Raw genomic sequence first — 24,762 nt, forward strand, 5'->3', positions numbered from 1 at the left:
AGGAGCAGAGGGAGAAGAAGAAGGAGACCCTCCCCCCTCACTGAGCAGGGAGCCCGACATGGGGCTGGGAGGGGGGTTGGGGCTCAATACCAGGACCCTGAGATCATGACCTGAGCCAAAGGCAGCCACTTAACTGAGTCACCCAGGTGCCCCAAATTACGTATTTCTCAAAGTATACTTGGGTAACTTTAAAATAGGCAAATTTCTTACAAGCCTAATTAAAAGAGAGGAGAGAATATGAACACTTACAGAATTAGGAATAAAAAGTAGATAAGGTAATAGTTTTTGAGGATACTAAAGAAGTTAAACAAGAATATTGCACATTGTTCTGGACAAATAAATGTGAAAATCCAAAAGAAATGTTTTCTAACAAAATAAAAATTAACAAAACTGCTACAAGAAAGGTTATAAAATTTGAGGTGACCAATAAGCATAAAAATATCTTATGGATTGTTAAAAATTGATCATTTGTATAAAAAAGTAATAACATCTATCAATATCAATTTAAATAATGATATTAATAAATTAAAGGTGAACTGTGTGATTAAATCAGTAGTTAAAAACACATTAAATAAGGGGTGCCAGGGTGGCTCAGTCAGTTAACTGGCTGCCTTCAGCTCAAGGTCATGATCCCAGGGTCCTGGGATCCAGCCCTGCTGGGCTTCTGGGTCATCAGGTCTGCTTATTCCTCTGCTCCACAACCCCTCCTACTCTCCCCCCACCCCTGCCCTGATTCATACTCTCTGGCTCACTCTCTCAAATAAATAAATAAAATCTTTAAAAAAAAAAAAATTGAATAAAATTCAACAGCCATTCACTTTTCAAACTATAAACAAAAAGAAACTTCTAAAACAATATAAAGGACATTCTATTAAAAATACAAGCAACAAGCATAATATTAAAAGTTAAAATTCTAAATGAATTCTTATCAAAATCAAGAAAATCCTTAATCACTACTACTTACTCATATTGTTTTGAATATTTTGTTAATTAAAGAAAAACTAAATGACATGCATTTTAGAAAAGAAAACTTGTTATTTATAGATAAAGACACTGTAGAATATCTAAGAGAAGTCTAAAAAAATTATACTAGCTAATAAGAGAATTTTAAGAGTGAATAAATACAAGATAAATATACAAAACCAATAGTTTTCCTTTATATTAGCAAGAACACTTAGAAACTGAAATGAAGTATCCAGCTTGAAACACTGGCAAAACTGAAAAATAATTAGGAATAAGTGTAATGAAGGATGTAAAATGAGACCTGTAATAAATGACAAAATATACCATATTCCTGGACCAGAAGACTTAACTCTTGTAAATCTGTTATTCCTAAATCAACATATTTAAAGTTTAGTGCACAAAATGTTTTACACAGTACCATCATTCACCCCTATTTTTACCATATTCACCACAGAAATAAGTTTGCTCACCACTCTACCCAAAGTGGTTAATATACCTAATACAACAACAACAAAAAAACAACAACAAAAAACAAAAACACCTAATAAATTTGTTGAATAAAACCCATCTCATTCACCACATTTAAAAAATAAAGAGCTGAGGTCTAGAAAGGTTAAGTAACTTCACAGAGATAGAGAGACAATTCAAAGTATACTTGAAAGGAAAATGGAAGGTTCTTTGTATTGGGATGTTGCATTTTTCAAAAGTAAACTTTTCCTCATAATGGAAACAATATTCCTATTAGATTACAAGATAGGAGAGATGAGTTCCAGGATTAGCTTAGTTACTAACTAGTTTTGTGACCTGAGTCAGATCACTTCATTTTTCTGGATTCAAATTCTCCAATAAAATTAAGGTGCTGTATAGCTGGATGATGTTAAAATTATATCTATACAGAAGTACAGATGAAACAAGATTGGCCATGAATGGATAATTGTCTAAACTGAATGTATGCATTTTACTATTCTATATTTGTATATATTTGACATTTTCTCTAACAAAACTTTTTCTTGTTAAAAATGCTGACCAAAAATTATCTCTAAACCAAAAGAGTAAAATGAGAAGTAAAGATTTCATCAACTAGAAATGCCAAATCCAGTTATTTAATAAAATTTAGTCTTCAAGATTCATTAGCCTTTAGCAGCAGGGTCACATTGTCTTCAGCCCTTTAGATTTATTCCCTGCTAAGTTGTATCGGCATCATTATTTATGAAATAACTAATAATGGTTTTCTAAGAGACCTCATCTAGCATTTGTAATATTTCCTCCCTTTTTTTAAAGTGGGTTGTTTAATGAGAAGGGGCTATAGCAGTCATACAAACACATCACTAGCCAAAGGGATAATAATTGAATAATTGAAAATATCAAACTCACTCATTGCTCATTCTCTCTGTAAAGAGGGAGGAGGAGGGGGAAAGAGGAGGAGGAGGAAGGAGAGGGAAGGAGGAGGAGGAAGAAGAGGAGAAAGAAGGAGAAGATGAAGACAACAACCAAATTCCCATTCCATGCACAGAAGTCTGCCTTCTGACACCAGAGAAAATGGAGGGTATACGATCAAAGACATTCTTACAATAGCTGCTGGGGGGCCAGGTAGCACCACAGCTTGGAATCAGTCAGAAGTCTAGCTCACCTTTTTTCAGTCTCTGGTTTGAATACATGAGTTCCAGTACATGGTTGAAGTTCTTAGAACTAAGGAGTTGTTCACAAACACATCATATGCAACATAGCAAGGAGGGAAATACTTCCTTTCCTCCAGCGCCCAAAAAGACTCAGGTAGCAATTAAAAGACAAAATTTCCTTAAGATCACTGAAAATTGAGATTTCCAAAAAGAAAGTCTATTTCATATTCTCATATCCCTTTGCCTACTTAGAAGATTAACACTGGTGGGGACCTAAGCTGAGTGAGCTGACTTGCCAATGAATTTGCTATTGTTCATTCCTGATCTTAATTTTTTTTAACTTCTATTTAGGATTCCCCTTTGCAATGATTCCCATATTTTTACAGTTCTGTTTCAATGTTTCTCATTTAAGAAATATTGAAAGCTGTAATTATTTTAAAAATCCTGGCAGAAGACCTGAACTCTTCCAAAGAATTCTTCAATTGATAAATTATAAAAAACAATGGTAAATAAAATGGATAAAATACTTCATACATGAGATTTAAGCTATTTATATGTGATTAGGCAGTGAAGATTACAGAATCTGAGTGTGAGAGCTTTAAAAAATAAGATGCAGAAAAAAGCACATGCAAATGGTCAATCCAGCACCTTTCACAACCCTAGCTTGAACTAAGATCATACATACAGCCTGTATCCTTCCAATTGCAATAGGTTGTATGCCACACAATGAAACAGTAACTTCTTTATCAAGTTTACAGAAATGTTGCAAGAATATTTATTTATTTTGCAGGAAGTTTTATCTCTATCATGAAAGGCATTAGTTAAGTGCTTCCCAAAAGAACGTTTAGGTGAATACAAAGTATGTAAGAGCAAAGGAAACTATGATTAAATTCCTACGTCATAACTGGGTTATATAAGTAAACTTGAATGGTTAACTTTTTTTTTTTTTTAAGACTTTATTTATTTATTTGACAGAGAGATAGAGAGCACAAGTAGGCAGAGGGAGAGGGAGAAACAGGCTCTCCGCTGAGCAGGGAGCCGGACGTGGGGCTCAATCCCAGGACCCCAGGATCATGACCTGAGCCGAAGGCAGCCACTTAACCGACTGAGCCACCCAGGTGCCCCTGAATGGTTAACTCTTGATCCGTCTCTTTATCTATAATAACAGGGATGGTTATATTTAACTCACATCATCCTATAAGGATTAAATGACAATAAATATACAAATATATAATACCTGGCCAATGGCATGTGCTTAATAGCTATTACTTCCCTCCTTGTAAAAATATTAGATTTATAATTTAGCTGTGGCTTTTAAACTTACTCATAGCGTTTAATCACCCACAAACAGTATCCTCCAAGTAAGAGGATAATTCCTTATAAAACTAATGTATCAAATATGTTAGTCTATAAATATGCTTTTAGCCTGAAAAATACTGGATGTAAATAATAAAACTAAGAATTTCAAACATGTTTTCCAGATAGTCACAGATAAAAGCACTTTTGAATAACTAAATATAGTCTCCAAGTAAAGAGCAATAATAGCTTGTTTCTAATAAATTTCGCAAATACTAACTTGTCTTTTTAAAAAATGTATGCTCATTTGTGAAACTGCTGTATAAGAAGGAATCATTCTTTGCTCTTGGAAATTTTGCAAGCATTAAATGGGTCTCTAAATTGGGACAGGAAATAAAGGTCCATCCATTGGGTCAGAGCAGTTTTGGGTTTTTTTATTCTGACACTCCTCCCTCTCTCCCCTTCCTCTTCCTCTTCTTCTCCACCCCCTGCCAACTAGGGGTCAGTCAGCTTTTATTCCCCAGGTAGAATAAACAGAGCTTGGCTAGGTTCTTCCATGGTCCTCTCTTCTGTCTAGGGCAGCTGGGAAACAGACTGGGCTGGGGGATCGCCCTGATGTACAGAAACCATAGATGGAGACACCCCTACATGTATGAAGGCTTAGCTGAATATGAGCTCAGAGGAAGACTTTATGGCAGCAAGGAAACAGATGTTAAATCCGAACTTCTTTTATCTTGCTTTTGACGAATGTACAAGGATGACAGCTAGGAGACACCAGCATGTGAGACAGATCTCAGAAGCAGAATTTACAGAGAAAATGGTCAAAAACAAGTTCCAAGACCCAGGACGCTTGGCAAAATCAAAGAGTCCGGTAGGTACAGAGGACTGTGTGTGAAGGACTCTGAAGAAGAGCATGCTGTGGTCCTACTCCTTCTGCGCCAGCAACAAGGAGAGGTTAAGTGTATGCCTGCCCCTCACTCAAAGGACAGCAGAGCCTGGATGACAACTCCAAAGCATCCCGCCTCCAGGAGAGTCAGGACACAACTGGGGAACAGCGTGCCTGACTTCTACCTGAGAAAGCTGAAGTGACTGGGGGAAGCGGACAAGGAATGCATGAGTGCTTCCTAGGTGTGGGTCACAAGAAGGCCGGCCTAAAGATGCTTTAACATTTTCTCAATGGGATGCCGCACAAATGAGAATCTCTGTGTGAAGTAGACCACAGGAAAACTGGAAGCTGCAGGAGAAACCCTCAGCCATTGTTCTCCAGGGCAGATGCTGCAGAAGGGGCCCAGAAGGGGGTCTCCAAAGACCCCACACATAGAAAAGGGATCAGCTTTCTCCGCAAGGACCAGAGAGCAGGGAAGCAGCTCATAGCACTTTGTAAGAACTCTTCCGCCCTATTTCCTTGCCTTCTGGTTCTCCTGAATTTTTACCCAGGTAGATGCCGAACAGTGAATTGGGGGAGGAGGTGAATGAAGAAAAAAGCAGAAGAATGCCACACAAAACCTTTCCCAAATGCAGACAGCTGGCCTTGCCTCTAGTTGGGGAGTCATAGGGAGAGGAGATGCACTGCGTTTAAAGGTATGTTGAAGCAATGTTCATTATTTTGAACTGGACTCTTTAAGTCTTGAATCAAAACAGAGTTTGCGAACTAAAGTGACCCAGTGACAGTTATTATATTATCGGATAATGAGCTGAAATGTCACGCAGAAGGAGAGTTTCCCTAACTAAATAAAGTTAAAGACACCATAGGAGATAAAAATAGCTGTGTTTTTATTTCATCCCACATGTAGAGCTTGTTCAACATACTGGATACAGGAAACACACACACGTTTGTTACAGCTGGTCTGTTCAGACACATTCACTAACACAGAGAACAATCACCATGAATGTGATCTTTAAAATGACCAAAGACAGCAGCACTGAACAATATTTGATAAGAGATAATTAACTGCTAACAGCTAAAAGGAAGGCCTCCAGAACAAAAGAGAAGAGGATTAAGTGAGGAGTAAGGCAGCAGAGTAAGGCTGTGCTGGCTCTTTAAACAGTCTTAGATGGCCGTTTTTAAAGAAATGCAAAATAATAGAATAGAAAAAATACCGGCATTGGTAATAGAATGAAAACAGTTTGAGTATGAATTGGGATAATTCTTCTGGACAGTAATTCATTATGCATCAAAAACCCTAAAAAATTGACCAACATATTCTACTTCTAGGGATTTATACTAAGAAAATCATCCAAGAAATATATAAAGACGTAAGTTCAAAAATGTTATTAATGGTATTAAACAATACAGAAAAAAAAGTAGCTTTCAAATATTGTAAAACAGGCAGTACAGGACTGTGATCTCTGAGAGAAGGAAAACCAGTGAGGTAGGCCTACCAATGCCCCAGCCTACTGCTTAGAAAGGGGAACCCAGTGCAAGGAGGGGAACCCAGGTGGAACCCAGTAGCCCTGCTGGGTTCAGAGAGACCTAGTCAACTAGAATTTGACTAGAGATCTCAAAATACAAAATAGAGGTATTTGTTGAGAAACTAAAGTCTTCTCTCAACTAACCGTAACAAAGTTGAAAAGCAAATATTGAAAGAATCAGCCTCAGTGACATCTATAAGACTTGTACTGTAAGAAACATCAAAGGAGGTCCTTCAAGCAGGACAATAACATTAGATAGCAATCTGGGTCAATGTAAAGGAGAAGTGCAGGAAAGAGCAAATACATTGGGAAATACATAACTTTCAGATATAAATTATACTACATAATAAAAATATACAAAACATACACTTTTTTTTCCTCATTTTCAATCTCTTTAAAAGAGAGTTGAATGCTTAGGACAAAAATAACAAAGTATCATGCGGTTTAAAACAAATGCAGAATAAAATGTATGACCAACAGGATAAGGGCAGGGAACAGAAGTTTACAGCTGTATGGTTCTTACATTATATGTAAAGTGATATGGTATTACTTAGACTGTGATCAATAAAAGGTGTGTATTGTAAACCCTTGAGGAACCACTGGGAAAAAAATAAGAAAATAAGTCAATAAGTGAAGATAAAATGGAATCATAAAAAATGCTTAACTGACCCAAAAGAGGGGGAAAAAAAACTCAGATGGGCAAATGGCAAAAAAATCATATGCTGATAGATTTAAGCCCACATGTTGATAATCATATAAATGTAAATGGCCTAAACCTCCAATTAAAAGTCAGAGATTATAAAACTGGATAAAAGATCAAGACCTAACTATATATTAACTACAGAACTCACTTAATATAAAGACATTAATAGGTTGCAGGTAGAAAAATGGAAAAAAATACACCATGCAGAGTGACTATATTAATATCAGACAGCAGACTTTAGAATACAAAATATTACCAGAAATAAGGTGGGATATAATAATAGAGGTTAATTTGTTAAAAGAGCCTAACAACCTTAACTGCGTACTAATACAACCAATAATGGATCTTTAAAATATACAAAGCGAAAGGTAATAAAACTGAAAGCAGAAGATGCCAAATGCACAATTACAGCTGAAGATTTCATTACTCCTGTCTCAATAACTGATAGAGGACATAGAAAACTGATAGATAGAATGCTATCTATCTACTTGACCTAACTGAGTTATAGGACATTCTACCCAACAAGAGCAGAATACATATTCTTTTCCAGTGCAGCTGGAACAGTCACTACAAGAGACTGTATTCCAGGCCATAAATAAATTTCAAACTTAAAAGGATGGAAACTATATAAAGTATGTTCTCTGACCTCAAGACAACTAAACTAGAAATTAGTAAAGTTATGTGGAAAATCACCAAATATCTGGAGGTGAAGTGACATACTTCCAAATAACCAACAAGTCACAGAAAAAAATCACAAAGGGAGATTAGCAAGTATTTTGAAGAAAAAGGGAACTGAAGATGAAAACACAGTATGTAAAAATTTGTGGGATGTCACTAATACAGTGCATGGAGAGAAATTCATAGCATTACTTGCTTATATTAGGAAAGAGGAAAAGTTTCAGACCAATGACCTAAGGCAGGAGTCGTCAAGCTTTTCTGTGAAGTGCTACAAGGCCAGTATTTCAGGCTTTGCAGTCCATACAGTCTCTGCTGCGACTACTCAGCTCCGCTGCTGCTGCACTAACAGGGCTATAGCTAATACATAAATGAACGGATGTGGCTGTGTTCCAGTAAAACTTTATTTCAAAAAGAGGCAGCAGGCCAGAGTCGGCACACGGGCCACAGGCGTGGACCCCCGCTGGAACATCAGCTCCGTAACCGCAGAGAATTTCATCTGTTTTGTTAACTGCTGCATCTTTTGAGAGGCAAGAACTGTACATGGCCCTTAATACTTGCCTAATAAATATTTGTTGAGCGAACTAATTTAATCCCCAGAACAAGCATATGAGTTAAACACTCTCATTTTATAAATGAGTATACTAAAACAAAATGATCTGCCATACCACCAATAAGTGACAGAACTAGTATTTTAAGCATAGGTCTAATCCCTAAATTCTGTACACTTTCCACTACATTACACTGATATGGCAAAAGTATTACTGAATAACTGTAAAGACATAATACCACACATACATATTTTCTCCACCATTTTCCTTACCTCTGGTTTGTTGAACAAGACAAATATGTTAAATCCATCTCTACATCTGTATGTTTATATATTTATGCTTAAATCTTTATATTTCTATATCTGTATCTATGGATTTAATATTTAGACTATACTTGATGCAATTAAACCACTAGATTAAATCTTTTTAATTTTTAAATTTTTTCCCAGCTTTATTGAGATATCATTGACGTAACATTGTTTAAATCTTGAACGCAAACCTCTTTAGTTGTACAAACAGAAGACTAGAGAGTTAGCTTTATTTAAAAAAGACACAACTCGAATACCAAACCAATTTTATGCACTCATACATCTAGCATAACATGAGTACACCAATTCGTATTTCTTCTTTTAAAATGCACAAAGAAATTAAAAAACTGTGAGGGAAAAACAAACACAATACGTCCTGTTTTCCTTTGCCTTAAGACTCCCTCGTTTCAATTCTCCCCACACAGAGGGAGCAGACCCTTGACTGCTGTGTTGCTCACACGGAGCAGCCGTGTCCGGCAGGCCATGGTTGCACGGTTTCCGTGACTAGCTTCCATTGCTGCCCATACACATCTGCTTCCCTTCACAAGTCAATAATCTACGGCAGCTGTTTTCCAAAAATAGGCATTAGGAAAGCCAGAGCAGTTCTGAATGCAGATTCAATGAGCTACACATCTGTCCACAGTTTCATAGCTTGCCTGGGGTTTTACCGTCGTCACGATAATCAGGGAACTCGAAGGAGCCAATGACTATTTTGTCACATTTTCTCTCTTTGGATGCTCAGGGCAGAATTTTTAAAACTCTGTGTACAGGTGACCAGCACTGCATACTAAGAAGCTATGAAAGGATAAGACAAAGAGTATCCATACCATTTGCCTGCCTTAAAAGCGTAGTGTTTATTGTAATCTGACATCGTGATGATTGATGGGGATGCCATGATGCAGAGAAACTCAAGGCTTTACAACCATTGAAAGATTATTCAACTCAGTAAAAAGATAAAAAGTATATGAAAAATGATATAATAAAGCCAAACTTTTCAGCTTAACTGCCAGATCTTGCAATAAAAATATATCTAAATTTTAATAATCAACATAAATCTTTGGGACAAACAGAAATAGATTGTTCACTGAAACTTTATATAAAGAGGATAAGCTGTATATTATCCATAACCAATAAGAGCAAGAAATGTGTCCTCAAAGGGTTTAATTTTTGGTACTTGAATATGAGCTCATGATAAGCAGGTTGTACTAGCTACTGTAGAACATAGTCTTGCTTACGAGAGTGTACTTTAAGGCAAATATTCCCTCTTTAATGTTAAGAAACAGAGCACTGAAGAAGATAAAAATAGCCACTACTTATGGAGTGCTTTTAGTGGCCACTTTTCATTTTCTTCTCAATTAATCCTAATAAAAACATGTGCTCGGGATTGTATGATTTGCTGGGGAGAGAACTGAAATTCAAATTTATTACAAACTAAAGCTCATGGTCTTGACTCTTAACCTATTCTGCATTCGAAAGAGTCAAAATATACACTATGCATCACATATGAAGAATCCAAGAAGTGATTATCAGTTACTAAAGGAACAAAAGAAAAGCTCACCAGAAATAACACTACTGAGGTGCCTGGGTGGCTCAGTCAGTTAAGTGCCCAACTCTTGGTTTCGGCTCAGGTCATGATCTCAGGGTTGTGAAATTGAGCCCTGTGTCGGGCTCTGAGGTAGGCATGGAGCCTGCTTAAGATTCTCTCTCTCTCTCTCTCCCTCTGCCCCTCCCCACGCCCCCTGCTCACGTTCTCTCTCAAAAAAAAAAAAGAAATGACACTACCAACTTCCACTACCAAAAGAGTGGAACCAGACACAAGTACACTTTTTATGCTTAGTTTTTGTTCCTTCGGAACTCCAGAGTTCTCCATCACCACCCCACCAGGTCCAGTCATTTGGAAACACATGAGCGCTGACAGTATTAAGAAAATTATAAAGTAACAAACCACTGATATTTTAATCACTCACAGGAATCTCCACAGGATATGTAAAGATGTGATACATGTTGAAAAATCTTTCCTACACAGGACAACTACAGAATGTATGTGAGAGCTTCCAGCCTCTCTGTGTGTTAAACCATAATATAAACAAAACATATACTGACTTTTTAAAGATGCCCGTGTTCCCCGAAGACAAAAATGTGTTGAACATGTTTCTGCTCCATGCTAATGACCACTGTGCAAATTGATTTCAAAACTGGTTAACAGTCCAAAGAAACAGACATTTAAAACTCGATTATTTCTGTTCATAGTAACTAATTCTATTCCCTTCTATGCCAGGTACCCCCAACTTCTTTTTCTCAAGTTACCACATAATAATAAGCCATTTATTTAGCTTTACTGTGTGTCAAACTCATATACATCATATACAAAGTGATATGTACTTCGTATACATTACATCATTCATTCCTTTATATAACCCTATAAAGTAGGTAGTATCCTATCATTCCCATTTTACAGATGAAGAAAAGCAGGCAACTGCTTCAGGTACACTGCTAGCAAGGGACAAAACCGGGTTTCCACCCATGTCTGTCTCACTACAGGGCCCTTGCTCTTACCCACTAAGCTATGAGAGCCAGACAGGACACCTGAAATAATCTAATCTTCAATCTTCATTTTATCGATAGGGATGCTTAAACCTGAAGAGTTTAAGTGACATGTTCAAGGTGACACCTTGATTACTGGGTAGAGTCAGGGCTAGAACCCAGGGCTTACATTTTTATGTTCCTTCTACTACTCCATATGGCCTTTTTCTAAAATTTGAAAATAGAAATATATTCTGATTTTCTATACAAATAAGTATTCCCAGAAACTGTCGATCTGATTCACCGTACAACATTCAGGAGATCCTCCCTAATTTTTCTGAAGCCTCCAAAAGCTGCCAACTCTTACAACCATGGCTGATTTAGAATAAACATGTTTAAACTAAAATAACAATATATTCCATAGTTTGCTAAGTGTTCTTATTAGTAATGGTTCAATGATATTTCTCCCTTACATTTTATTTCTTTTATTATTTTTATTTTAAATAAACTCTATCCCCAATGTGGGGCTTGAACTCATAACCCTAAGATCAAGAGCAGCATGCTCTACCGACTGAGCCAGCCAGGTATCCCTCTCCCTTACATTTTAAATGTGATTTATGATTATTCTTTAATATACTGGTTCTCAAACTTGGCTACAAGGTTGCTTTTAAAATGCTCAGTGCCGGGGCGCCTGGGTGGCTCAGTCAGTTGAGCGTTTGCCTTCATCATGATCCCGGGGTCCTGGGATCAAGTCCTGCATCGGGATCCCTGCTCAAGAGGGGAGCCTGCTTCTCCCTCTGCCTGCAGCTCCCCCTGCTTGTGCGTTCTCTCTCTGTCAAATAAATAAATAAAAAATAATAAAATAAAACACTCAGTGTCTAGGCTACATCCCACATTAATTAAATTGGAAAACTCTGGGAGTGGGACCCAGGCGTCAATATTTTTTAAAACTGTCAGGTGATTCTAATATGCAACCAAGTTTGAGAACCAATTAAATTATTAATAATTTAATAATTATTCAAACTTTAAAATAATATTTCATGGTTTATTAGATCAAAAGAGCTCTCTAACACTGTCATCAACTATATTAATTCACCTTCCTCAAAAAATTACCAGAGAAAATAATCTAAGCGATTTCAGAAAAACTTTCAAATCATAGAATACCAGCATCAGTTGCTTAAACTCCTTATAGCTGACGATACAGAAAAACACACAGAAATCCTTAGGTATACACACAGAAAAAGTAACCTGAGCTACCAGCCAAAATGAGCTCATAATCATGGACATGCATTATTTGTTTCCATATACATATCAAAAAGCAACAACCTGGAATGTAACAAACCACACTCATAAATTAAGTCAACTGATTGCAGTCCTTTTTCCAAAGCTGATTCTAAGTGGTTTTTCCTTGATTTAGGCCATTAGTAAGTGAAAACTGTTTGCATTTCACAAGCATGTTTAAACATCACAAGTTTTGTACTCCATAACAGAAGACAATGTGATTGATTACAGATGAGGTCACATGATCAACCAATCAAGAGAGGTTTTTAATCACCATGAATAAGAAAATATAGCATCAACATAAAATTAATGAACTTGTTAACTGTTCTTTCTAGTTATAAAAAGAGCTATAATAAACATTGGTATTTCTTATTTTTATCAGAATTAACCCATTTATTTATAATCTTCCCCAGTTCTCTGTTCCTCATGGAAAATTATGTTTTGGTCCTGACCCTACCTTTTTAGTTCCAACTACACAGTAAACAGGCAAAGTCAAATAGTTCTCAGTAGCTGTTGTAACAAAATTTGACTAAAATATTAAATATTATTAAAATATTTCCTTATTTTTATAATAATTATATAGTGCTCTCATAGCAATTCAACAAGATTTTGCTTAAAAAATAATTATGGTGACCCAAGCATAAATTAGAAGAAAAATGTCTACTTACAGGTATCATCCAGTTAGCCAGGTCACCATATTTGGAAACCTGCATTGCTCCTAGCATTGTTAGATTGACATGCCCCCTGAGAGAGAAAAAGGAAATATAAAGCAAACTTCACAAGCTTTATGTCCCATTTGCTTGAAATTGCCAGCAATTAAAATAATTCTATACCCTCCAAAATAAATTTGCTTTCCCCCACCCAACACCCGATTTTCCAAATCAATCAGCTCAAGCTGAAGTAGAGAAATAACCATTAAGAGTTCTTGAAAAAAAGTATAGCTTATATCGTCTCCAAAAACAAATTAAAAACAGGTGTACACAGTGACTTTGTTTCCTTTGGTGAGGGGGAATGAGGCTTGATTTGAAGGCAAACACTAGCTAGAAAATAAAAACACAGTTTTGTAGAAAATGTGAGGATCCTCAGAAAGAACTTTAAAAATGTTTTTACTTCAATATTCTCAGCACATAGATATATATTCCATTTGGGGGGTTCTTTTAATAACAGTGAGTTCAATGTTCCAATTCCCAACATTCAATGTGAATAATTTCCTATCCTGGTGCAGCTGAATGAGCCCATGACCATTTTCTGGCTGGGAGACATGGCTATGTTTCGGAGCCTTGCTAACATGTTCAGGGGATGACTCAGTTCATTCCATGCCATGTGAAACATGAGGGGTTCCGTTGTTACATACCCTCTAATCATCGCAAATGATTCATCGCTGGAGAAATAAGAGGCTCCTGGAAGAACAGTAACTGTTTCCTTGCCTAAACACACATACACAAGAAAGGAAACAAAGGAAAGAAAAAGCTATTAGATTTCTAAGAGTGGAAATCATGCAGAGAGAGGTCTATACCTTCTCTGCTTCCTAAAGAACTGAGGCCCCTTTAACCAAACTGCTGTGGCAATGGGGCTGTGGGAGACACAGTGGGAAGTGTTGCCCTATGAGGAGGAGTATTTAGTCAGTGGCACTGTTCAGATTTGCCCCTGCACGGTGACAGCAGAAAGCAGACCAACTTTTAATTTTATTACTGTTTTTGAAATTCTCTACAAAGCACCCCCTGTCGCCTCTAACCATTCCCACCTCTCCCCAGCCCCAATCCCTCCACAAGCCCCTGCAAAATGCTGATGAGAGTGAGGGAAAAGGTGTCCCTGGGATGCACCTGTCAGAATCCAGTGCTACTGGAAGTCACTGGAGCAAAGAGATTGTGGAATAAGCATGAAGAAACACAACTTTGAAGGGAATGACACAGAAGATACTCCTCAGATGTTTCTTAAAAATCAAGAAATGATCTAGAAAGTGAGGTGCCCCCTAATTCCTTAATATCATTAGGCCTGAATCTCTTCTTTTAATCTCTCTCAGCCTCATATTTCCTTTCTTGCTCCTGTTTCTGTTAAAACTCATAGGACTTTGATGAGATCAGGAAATAGCATCCTAATGCTGGCTCACATATTTAATGGTAACTTCCAAGAGGTCCTCTTGGAAAGACCTCTTCCAACACTTATACTTCATAATCAAAGTTCACAGCTGGAAAGGATCTTCAAGGTCATCCAGTCCCCACACAACCAATCGTATCACCTGCCTCATATACTTCAGCTGTTTTCTTTTTGTGATCCATTTCCTGTTTGTTCAGTGCCCAGGAGGAAGCTTCTGGTCTTAACCAGAAAAGTGCTCACATGCCACTTTGCCAAACAGAAGTCAACTGTATGAGAACACCACATGCATTATCCAAGTGTAATAAAGCCGTCAAAAAGAAGGGGAAGAGAAGTTATGATTCGAGGGCTGGACCAGAGAAAAGCTGGACCAGAGTGGTCAGATCATGCCCAGGTGTGCAACGTAGCTGTACCCTCACAGCTTCTCAAGCCTTGCCTGAAAGCTAAATTCTCTAATGACATCCCTCTCCATTTGAGCTCAAGTAGAGAGAAAGAGGCTATTTTTATCAAGCTGAAATATTTATTCCCCAAGGGAGTTTGATTCTAGACAGGGGAAACATTTTCACATCTTCCGAAGTACTATAAAGATGAAAGGTTTGGAAAATACTTTCTGGTGTGGTCAGTAGGGGCTTTTAGGAAGCACATAAGATTTGGATAATGCATGCAAAGTCCTTACTACAGCACCTGGCACAGAGAAAGGACTCCATAAACATCAGTTTTTATTATTGTCATGTTTATTATTCTCACTCCAAACCAACTTTATAAAAGAGACAATGCCATCGCCCCTCTAGGGATAAATGCTACAGGACCCAGCAACTGGCTTATATGGTGGAGTTATACAGCCAGCCTGGGAGCTCTAGGTTTCAGGACAGGTGAAATACAACTAAACTTGATCCTAACGCAACTTCCATATCCAGCAAATTCGGTTCTTCACCATTCCTGTGAGGTGGATATGCAAGGACCAAGAATGTGTAGGACAAAAAAGCAGAGAAACATAAAAACCTCAATTCTTTGTTCTGCAGGTGCTAAATCACAATGACTTCTAAAGGGCAATCTCCATCAGCTGACAGTACATAGAAAGCATTATTTACCGCTCACAGGAAACCTGGAGATCAGTGCGAGGCTTTGGCTCAACCGATATGATTTATGGAGCATAGTTTTATTTAAGAGCCCAGAAAACAACGCTCATAAAAAATAGTTATTGTCAGGCACCTGCTAATACATTCTGGCATGTTATAAATTACATTCTCTGGAAGCCAAGTTAGTTGTCAGTATTTTTAAATATCCAATATCTAAATAAAAATAGATGTCCTGAAGTTGAATCCATGTTTTCAAATACAATGTCCAAATTTGGTCAAGAAATAACTGTAATCAACATACAATCAATATCTTAATGAAAAAGAACTTTCTTATTTGACTATTCCTGATTAATTTCTGTTTCCTCCAGTTCTTCTCTGTGTCTAGATCCTTTCATGATATTTGGGCAAACACAGTTCTTCAATTTCATAGTTACTGAGGCCTTTGGCTCATGATTTAACATGTCGTTTACTCAATATCAAGTAAATGGCTGCTTTGTGCCTTAAATAGTGTTACAAACCAAACACAGATGCCCTAAACTAATGGTTCTCCAACTTTAACACCCATCAGAATTACATGGAGGGTAGATCTCTGAGCTAAACTCCCAGAGTTTGTAATTCAGTAGGCTTGTGATGGGGCCTGAGAATCTCTATTTCTAATTAGTCCCTGGTGATGGTGATGCTGATGCTGTACCACACTTCGAGAACCACTGCCCTAAGCAAAAGGAATATACTATTCAGCTAGAGAGATAAATACACATGAATAGTTAATTACAAGGCAAAATGAGAGACACTAGATGTGTTATAGGTTCAAAGGAGGGGCATTTTTGAACCACAGAAGATCAAATGAACTGGAGCTTGAAGAACGGGTATAACACATTTCAATAGTAAATTACTGATAAGGAGATGGGGATGCAAAAAGAAGGGGACAGAACCAAAACTCTGATAGGCACAGGAAGAGCAAAGGCATGGAGGAAGGAAGGCATGAGTCACAATCAGAACAGATCCAGTAGTGCAGGATGGGTGGACAGGGGAGTCCTTGAAAGGTGTAGTGGAAGATGAAGCTGGAAAGGGCAGGTGCAACTATCAGATAGATCTTGAATGCTATACTATTTGTACCTTAGTCTGCAGGCCTGTGATTCTTCATCTGTGGCACAAGGGCCTCCAGAGAAGGCATTATTGACATTTGGAGCTGGATAACTCTTTGAAGGGGGCCTGTTTCAGTTATTGAAGAATAACTGACAGCATCCCTGACCTCTACCTACTCCCTGACGATAACACTGGCAATCAAAAATGTCTCCAGACATTGTCGAATATCCGCACTTGCTTACTGAGAACCAGTGCCCTAGAGGCACATGGCAGGGGCCAGGGATATTTATAAGACATGAGGTTAACATGGTGGTTCTTTCTAAAGCAGTTTTAATCAAAGGTAAGTCATTTAAAACACTGTATATTAAAAGAAAACACAATTAAGAAATAGAGAAGACAGATGGTTAAGTGTCTGCCTTCGGCTCAGGTCATGATCCCAGGGTCCTGAGATCGAGCCCCATGTCGGGCTCCTGGCTCAGCGGGGAGCCTGCTTCTCCCTCTCCTTCTGCCTCTCCCCCTGCTCATGATCTCTCTCTCTCTATCTCTGTGTCTCAAATAAATAAATAAATAAATCCTAAAAGAAATAGAGAAGAATGCAAAATGTACATTAATATGAAAGCTGAAATGTGAGACTCACTGGAAATTTCACAATTGTATCAGAATACTGCAACTCTTAACAGGACCTCTGAAATGTTGCTGTAAGCACAGCCTTCTGCCCCTTTGTAAAACTTAGGTTAGCAGTGGGTATAGTGCAATGTGTAGAGAAAAAGGCCAGGAGACTATGTGTGAGTCCAGTCCTAGCAATGGGATCCTGGGGACATCACATCACTATTCGGGGCCTCAGTTTCCCAATCTGTACAGTAAGTTTTCACGTGAGGCTCAAATGGTATATAAGTATGAAAAAGTATGCTGCAAACCAAATAGTGCTGTAAGGTGGTAATTCATTTTTTCATAACCTTGAGATTATTTAGAAGGGATCCCTAGAAATAGTTGTGCTATTTTAAAATTTTAATACACTGATTATACCCAGAAATAGAACTCTTTGTATTTATTCCAAGGGATTTCTATAAAAATCCTTTCAGGGACACCTGGGTGGCTCAGTCGGTTAAGTGTCTGCCTTCAGCTCAGATCACGATCTCAGGGTCCTGGGATCAAGTCCTGCATCAGGCTCCTTGCTCAGGGGGGGAGACTGCTTCTCCCTCTGCCTGCCACTCCCCCTGCTTGTGCACTCTCTCTCACTCGCTCTCTCTCTCTCTGATAGATAGATAGATAGATAGATAGATAAATAAATAAATAAATAAATAAATTCTTTAATTAAAAAAATCCTTTCAAATTAATACAAGCAAGGGGCTGATCTTCCAGGTAACTTCCAAATTTGGGGAGTTGAGGAGACCACCAACATATATTCTGGGCTCTTTAGCTTGAAGTATTTCCTCCCTAATTTAGACAGCTCCAAAATCAAAAGTAACATAAATCCTAAGCAGAACTTGGATGAAAGAGTTAAAATATTAATAAGGTGATTTGCAGCTTGGTTTCCCAAAAGCAATGAATTATTGTTTTACAAAGCAGTCTAAGACTATGCATGGTATTTCAGGAGTTAAAATATAAAACTAGTGGCTTCATTACAATTGAGTTACTTTTAAGCTCATGGAATCAGAAATGCCTACTGTCCAATAATCACTGAAAAGATTAACTACTTTTCCAAGGAAAGTGGGTTCTATGAACTCAGGCCTAAAATGTGGAAAACAGAGTTATTCATTTTGCAAATAACTCACTAACATCATAAATTAATCAAACCAAGCAGCAAATATTTTCACAAATCAATGAGCTATTGCTAAAGGGTACAGTACAATTAAATTACAGCCTTAGTTAAATGTCATTGCTTTATCACAGTGGGCCTTTCAGGGTTGAGTCGTGTTAGCTAATTCAACTATTCAACCAGAAGCGGTTTTACTTCCAAAAATTCTAAGTTTCAAACATCAATTCTACTTGGCAGCTGGCCTTTATGTTCAGCTAATATTGCTGCTCTTCTGAGATTTTCATGTACTATTTTTGAATGTGATGTACGAATAATACTTTTGTGGGGGTAGAGTGAATTCAAGAGTAAAAGAGGGTAAAGAAAACATGCTAGAGTATAAAAATTAGCTTCTTATGAGCAGCCTCAATGTAAGGATAACCTTCAGCCCCAAAAAGCATGGGCAGTCACAACGGCCAAAGGGTCTGGCTTGGTTTTTTCTCCTCTAGGCTACTACTACATGCAACTGTATGTCACAGTCAAATAAAAAGCTTAATAATAAAAGGCAAAGCATATAAATGTGGGAATGAAGAAGACAGGCTAGAGTGACAGTTCAAAAATCTCTATTACTCACATCACTGGGTTGTACTTAGTGGCAGAGTACAACTCTAAGTAACCTTGAACCTCTGAAGGATATGCTCTTCTATTCCAATGATGACTAGGGGACAGTAAGTATTGCTCAGAACAAAAACCCCTGTGTGCCAGATCTTTTCTTTTTGCCTCTATGGATCCACTTGTCATCCTTCACATCACAAGAAGGCAGACATATTTCAACCTGGGATTGGCCAATGGAAGGCACAAGAAGAAGATCCAGTAGAGAAGACCCCCACCCCTCGTCCAGGTTTCTGTAAGATGGCTGCATTCCTCTACCAAAGGCCATAGACCCTATTAGGTGGCCCTCTCCCACTGCTGTCCCTTAAGGCCTCAGGGTGACAATAACTCCCTGTGGTGCTTCACCATCCTTTCCTGGTTTCCCTCAATCTTAGTCATACCCTTGTAAATTGTCCTTTCCTTTAATTCTCATTACCCCATTTGGGGAGTGCTCTCTATGTATAGCCTGGACCCTGACTGATTGACCCACCAAAGCTCTTGCCGTTATATGTAGCCCCACCTGCAATTTCTCCATTATTTGAGTCTTCCCTAAGTAAGAGATGATCTCTGAAGAGCAAGCCAGGCAAAGAAGAGACTGGGAAGGCTTCTCTCCCCCCTCCTCAGTGAAAAACACAATTGGAGCACTCTCCAGGAAAAGACAAAGAAATCACGCCCAACTCCTTTCTCTTATTTGGCAAAGAACTAAATTAACAGCAAAGGAAAACACTGGAAAAACATGTAATGAGGGAGTTTACCTGCATTGATTAGATCTGCATCAACTTCATTTTGTAGTGGATATGGACCCTGTCAAAGCACACACTGAATTAGTAAGTTTCTCACTGAATAACATATTAAAATCATAACAAAAACAACTTCTCTAAGAACCCTAGGAAATTACTATCAAAAGACTTGAGATGAACCTTTTAAAAATAATTCCAGTATTTTCATGGCTGTTGCTCATATTGATTAGTCTTTCCTATACTAATAACTGTGATAAAAAGTATTTCTTAAAAATTACCAAAGTTTGAAAGAAATGTTACATTATTAGAAATATAGGTCAAATAAAACAAAAATTTAATTATTTAGTACGTACTATGCAGTCAATGTTACTCATAAATCTTCCTGGTGGTATCAGTGACTACAAACAAAATGGCTGCCTTATTTGACCAGAAGGATGCAGAGGCAAAGTTTCATCTTTTTGGTATGCAGCATCTAAAGGCTCGAATTTGGAGTCCTATCCTTATCTCTCACAACATCTAAGTTTTGATGCCCTTATTTTCCCTTTGCCTGGTTACTCCCAGTTTTGCTTTTTAATTTTGTATGTATTTTTATAAGGCATCTCTACATTACTTGAATGGGGTGAGTAGTTTCATAACATAACATATAGTAAACAAAACAGGAGGAAATGGAAAAAGGAGTCAGGGAGGCAATAAGACAGAATCAAGAGTGAGGAAATCTGAGCTGGGAAATTCTAACATGCTTTCAAAAAGAGGGACCAAATAATGTATCGTTTAAATAAACTGAAGTGGCAACTAACGTTTTAGGACTATGTAAATTTTCCCTTTAAACACTGACCATGGATAATATACATCAACTCATTTCCCTGGTCTCCTAAATGAGGGAATTGATCACTCTATAAATAATCACATTTTTAAGATATGGGAGTCTTTGACTGCAATATGAATCTTTTATCCAGACTCATATCAGTTTTGTGCTTCTGAAGATGGTCATGATTACTGCCTCAATCAGTATCAACTATATGCTCATGATCACTATTTATGTCTTAAAGACGAGATATACACTTTCCATATATACAATTTTTATTGCATTAACAGTTAAGATCTACTGAGAACAACAGGAGGTTAGAAATCTTATAAATTGGCCAAACTACAAATAATCTCTGCCATAGTTAATATTACATTAAAAATGTCATCCAGAAAACAAAAGTATTTCTTATTATTATAGTATTGAATTAAAAGTATATCCAAATTCTGTGAGAATGTTGAGCTCATCTGGAAGGTTAATCTTGAGGAAGAGAAAAATTCTTCCCTTTTGAACAACATGGCCTCAAAATGAGAATTAGCTAAGAAGAATTTTTTTGAATTAATCAAAAAATGTCCCTGTTCCTCAAGTAAAAACCTTACTTTTCAGTTTCTCATTCAGAGTCTTATTGATCATTATTTAAATACAGAATTTTTTATGACCTTCATTATCTTGTCCAACCACACAAAAATTAAAGTTATCTGAACAGGACACTGTGAGGTCTCTCTGAAGCAGGTACACGAGGGGAGGTAGACACTGACAAGCTGACACAGGACAAACAGAAAGCTCAGATAGTCAGGAAACTACCTTAAAAATAAGGCTGGGAACTTTAACAACTTATAGAAGATTTCACTAGATGGACTATCTCGTTTTCCACCGAGACTGGATAAATAAAACATTAATCTGTCTTACCAAACCCAGGATTCCATTTTCACTTTGCAGATGAACTGTGATATTTGGGCTGATAAAGTTGCTGGCCAGAAGTGGGATTCCTATGCCCAAATTAGCTGGGGAAAAAAGATGTTAAGGTCCACTATATAAAAGGTAAAAAGATTATGCCATAAATCTGCCACATATATAAATCTGAACTTCTGAACTTTAAGGGCACTTGCTCTGAATGTAATCACTGAATACATTCTCTCCTCACTCTCCAGGCACTATTTTGTAATCTCTTTAAAACAGAAAATCTCTAATTTCAATAACATTAATGTGCTTTCCTGTAAAGATATCAAAGTGGTGGCTTCAGAGGTCATTTTTATTGTAAGACATATTTTATTTTCGTTAATGCGCTTAGCAAATTTGAACTGGTAGATTACGACTTATTGTGACTGATGTATTATTAAACATGCCTTGACCTTTGTTTAAAAGTAATTTTCACTATTCAAAACTCCAAAAAAAAACAATGACTTAATATTCTCAAAAAGGGGTATCATTTTTAAATTAAAAAGAGTTTTCTGACAATACCAAAATGTCTGTCTAAAACCATAATGATTCCTTTGGGTCACTGGGATAACATTCATTGGTAACTGAATTCTTCAAGATACAAAGAAGAAGGAGGAGGTGACTAAGTTTCAGTGAATATAATTGAGACTATATAAAAAGTAGCTAAGCTAAAGCACTGAAGAGCTGAGAGTTTGACTCTTCTTCCTCAAATGATCAAAATTGGGTCCTGATTTGTCTGTAATGGTGTAGATTTAATCTTGTCTCCCAACACAAACAGGCTGATCAAATCAGAGACACCCACACCACCTGGAACTGCTGTCCATACTGTCCACTACCACCACACGCTGCAGGACTGGCCAGAATTAGAGCAAAGAATGATGGCACTCTGATGAGATTCCAGGAACAGTGAGATCTTTATGAGTCAGAGCCAGAAAAAATAAGGTTTGTATGTGATGCAATATTACAGACTATGAAGGCTGGCAAGACAATTCAATGAACCAAAACACTGCTTGTAGACATGTTAACTCTAAGAAGCTCTGACAATAGCTACTTGGCTCGTTTCTTACCAAATCACAATCTAGTGTAGTGTAGTTGGTACTTTGTTTCTCACAGTGATGTACAGATCACACTGAGATATTAATTTCATTATGAGCAAGTATTTTCAGATAAGGGAACCCCAATGACAAGCTTCATACCTGAATTCTTTCACCATATTCTATAATTTTTTCAGTTCTTTAATGCTTTTTAGTGGGTCAAATGCCAGGGATAAAGAAGTCTGTGTACTCTGGGTTGAAAAAAGTGGGTAGTATGGAGAGACCATTTATATGAACTTGCAAATATTTTTCATAGGCAATACAATAACAGCGAATAAGAACACCTAGAAGGCATTACTAACTAAAATTAGTGGTATCATATAGTCAGTGTTTAAATGTCAGTGGGAAAACAATTGACTGGAGGTCAGAAGAAAACGAAGGACCTAGCTTTCACCTGCTAGGTTAACTGGTTGATGCTCTATCTTGCTGATATAGGAGCTGAAGAGGAGGTACCATTATATTCCCCTCCACCATGTGAATTCTCTCCATAACACAACGTATAAATTGGAAAACAAAGAAAAACGAGGTGGTGGAGGTAAAAATAAAGTAGAAAAAGGGAGTTTCCCAAGTCAGTATCAGTCTGAAAGATGATATTTATGGACGGGGGAAGCTCGCAGAATGTAGACCCTTGACATGTTTCTAGATCCTCCTTTAGGAACTTTAAGTATGGCTTTAGTGTATTTACCACTCAACAAATATTTATTTTATCAAACACTATTTGTATTTATATGCAGTATTTGTTATTGTATAGTTCAATGTTTGATGTACTGAAAATCAACAAAATGGCAAAGAGACTCACTGTTAAACACATTCGAAAACTGAACAGTAATGGTACTAAATTATCTCAATCTACCTTTTTTTTTTTTTGACAAAGTATCTAAAGCAAAATTTGAATCATTCATTGAGTACCCTTACAAAACATTAGACATAAAAGGGTACACTCATGGGATCCTTGTCAAAGGCAAGAGGGGTTGTTAAGAAGTTGGATCTTATGTTTCAATGAGTATGCAAATGTCAGAACATAGAGAAAGTAAATAGCACTGTTGTAACTAGTACTTCTGAGATTTGAAACCCTCATCTTGGGTAATCTCTTTTCCCAATAACCTTTAGCAAAATGCCAAACTGTATATTAGAAATCCATTGTATAACAGAAAATAGCTAAGCAAATTTTGGTTGCCATTTTGTTTCAAGAAGGCAAACAGATTATACTTCCAATTTCATATACCTCGATATCTTTAGGTTATATGCCACATTTTTAAAAAATTGATCCATTGCTTTAAAAGTTAAAGTGAACTGGAAAAGAATCACTATGCAGGAGGCCTAGCAGCCTGATGCATATAGAAAAAGGGAGGACTATGTCTCTGCCCAGCCCCAGAAAGATAAAGGATACCATACATGCCATCCTCAAACTCAAGAGCTGCCCGCTTGATGATACGTTCCCTTACATTATCTCCAGGTTTACTGGATTTGGTTTTTACATCTTCCTCTTTTCGGACCGATAAACGCTTTAAAATAAACAGAAATAAATTATTCATGGTTGAAGTATACCTTGAATTTTATTACTGCTGAAATATAAAATTTCACCAGAAAAAAATGTTAAGTCTCTCCCATTACTACTATGAGGCAAATCTATAATACAACAGAGAGTTCTTTTTTAAAGAATAACATCGGTGGTATTTGATGACAGAAATAATTTTTTAGAAAGTGAAAGAGGTCAGATTTGTTTGAAGAAGAAGATATACTTGTTCTGTTTTTTGAAGCAAATAATTCCTCTGTTACTGTCACACTGACTGCTACTACTATTACTTTTATTAAGACTTCTGCCATTGAATTCTCAGGTGCTCAAGGACTGAACCAGAACCAAGAAAAGGAACAGACCCTGGGACTCTGTTTTTGCAGGGCTGTCAGAATGCTTTTACCAGGTGTTGCTACTGCGAATTGCATATTTCCACCTGCAGAGTTTGGACTGGTTTTGCTACAAGTGCATCACAGGAATCATAAAAATATCCAGAAACCAGCCAGGAAACTATTTCCATTACTAAATCTCCTTGACATAGACTCTGGTTTCTATTTGCAAAAATGTCCCACATCCTTTCTCCCTAGCCCCCTAACATTAGTATTAGATTGCAAAATCTCTCTGTTTGACACACGGCTGATGGTATCTCTGATTGCCCAGTATCTCCTACTGGATGTCTATTCTGTTGCTGC

At 37.3% G+C, this 24,762-nt stretch overlaps 1 protein-coding gene across 1 annotated transcript in view; it reads right to left on the reverse strand.

Annotated features, from left to right (window-relative positions):
- Positions 1–24,762, reverse strand: part of LOC118006560 (succinyl-CoA:3-ketoacid coenzyme A transferase 1, mitochondrial) — a 122,763-nt gene that overhangs the window by 38,593 nt on the left and 59,408 nt on the right. Inside the window, exons 9-13 of the mRNA XM_034999271.1 lie at positions 23,945–24,059; positions 21,431–21,525; positions 19,732–19,780; positions 13,686–13,758; positions 13,000–13,075 (exon numbers count right to left, since the gene is read on the reverse strand). Coding sequence (XP_034855162.1) covers positions 13,000–13,075; positions 13,686–13,758; positions 19,732–19,780; positions 21,431–21,525; positions 23,945–24,059 — 408 coding nt within the window. The remainder of the gene's footprint in view (positions 1–12,999; positions 13,076–13,685; positions 13,759–19,731; positions 19,781–21,430; positions 21,526–23,944; positions 24,060–24,762) is intronic.

The sequence above is a fragment of the Mirounga leonina genome, unplaced genomic scaffold, assembly GCF_011800145.1.
Source record: "Mirounga leonina isolate KUSES-001 unplaced genomic scaffold, KU_Mleo_1.0 Mir_97, whole genome shotgun sequence".
In the NCBI taxonomy this organism is placed as follows: Eukaryota; Metazoa; Chordata; class Mammalia; order Carnivora; family Phocidae; genus Mirounga; species Mirounga leonina.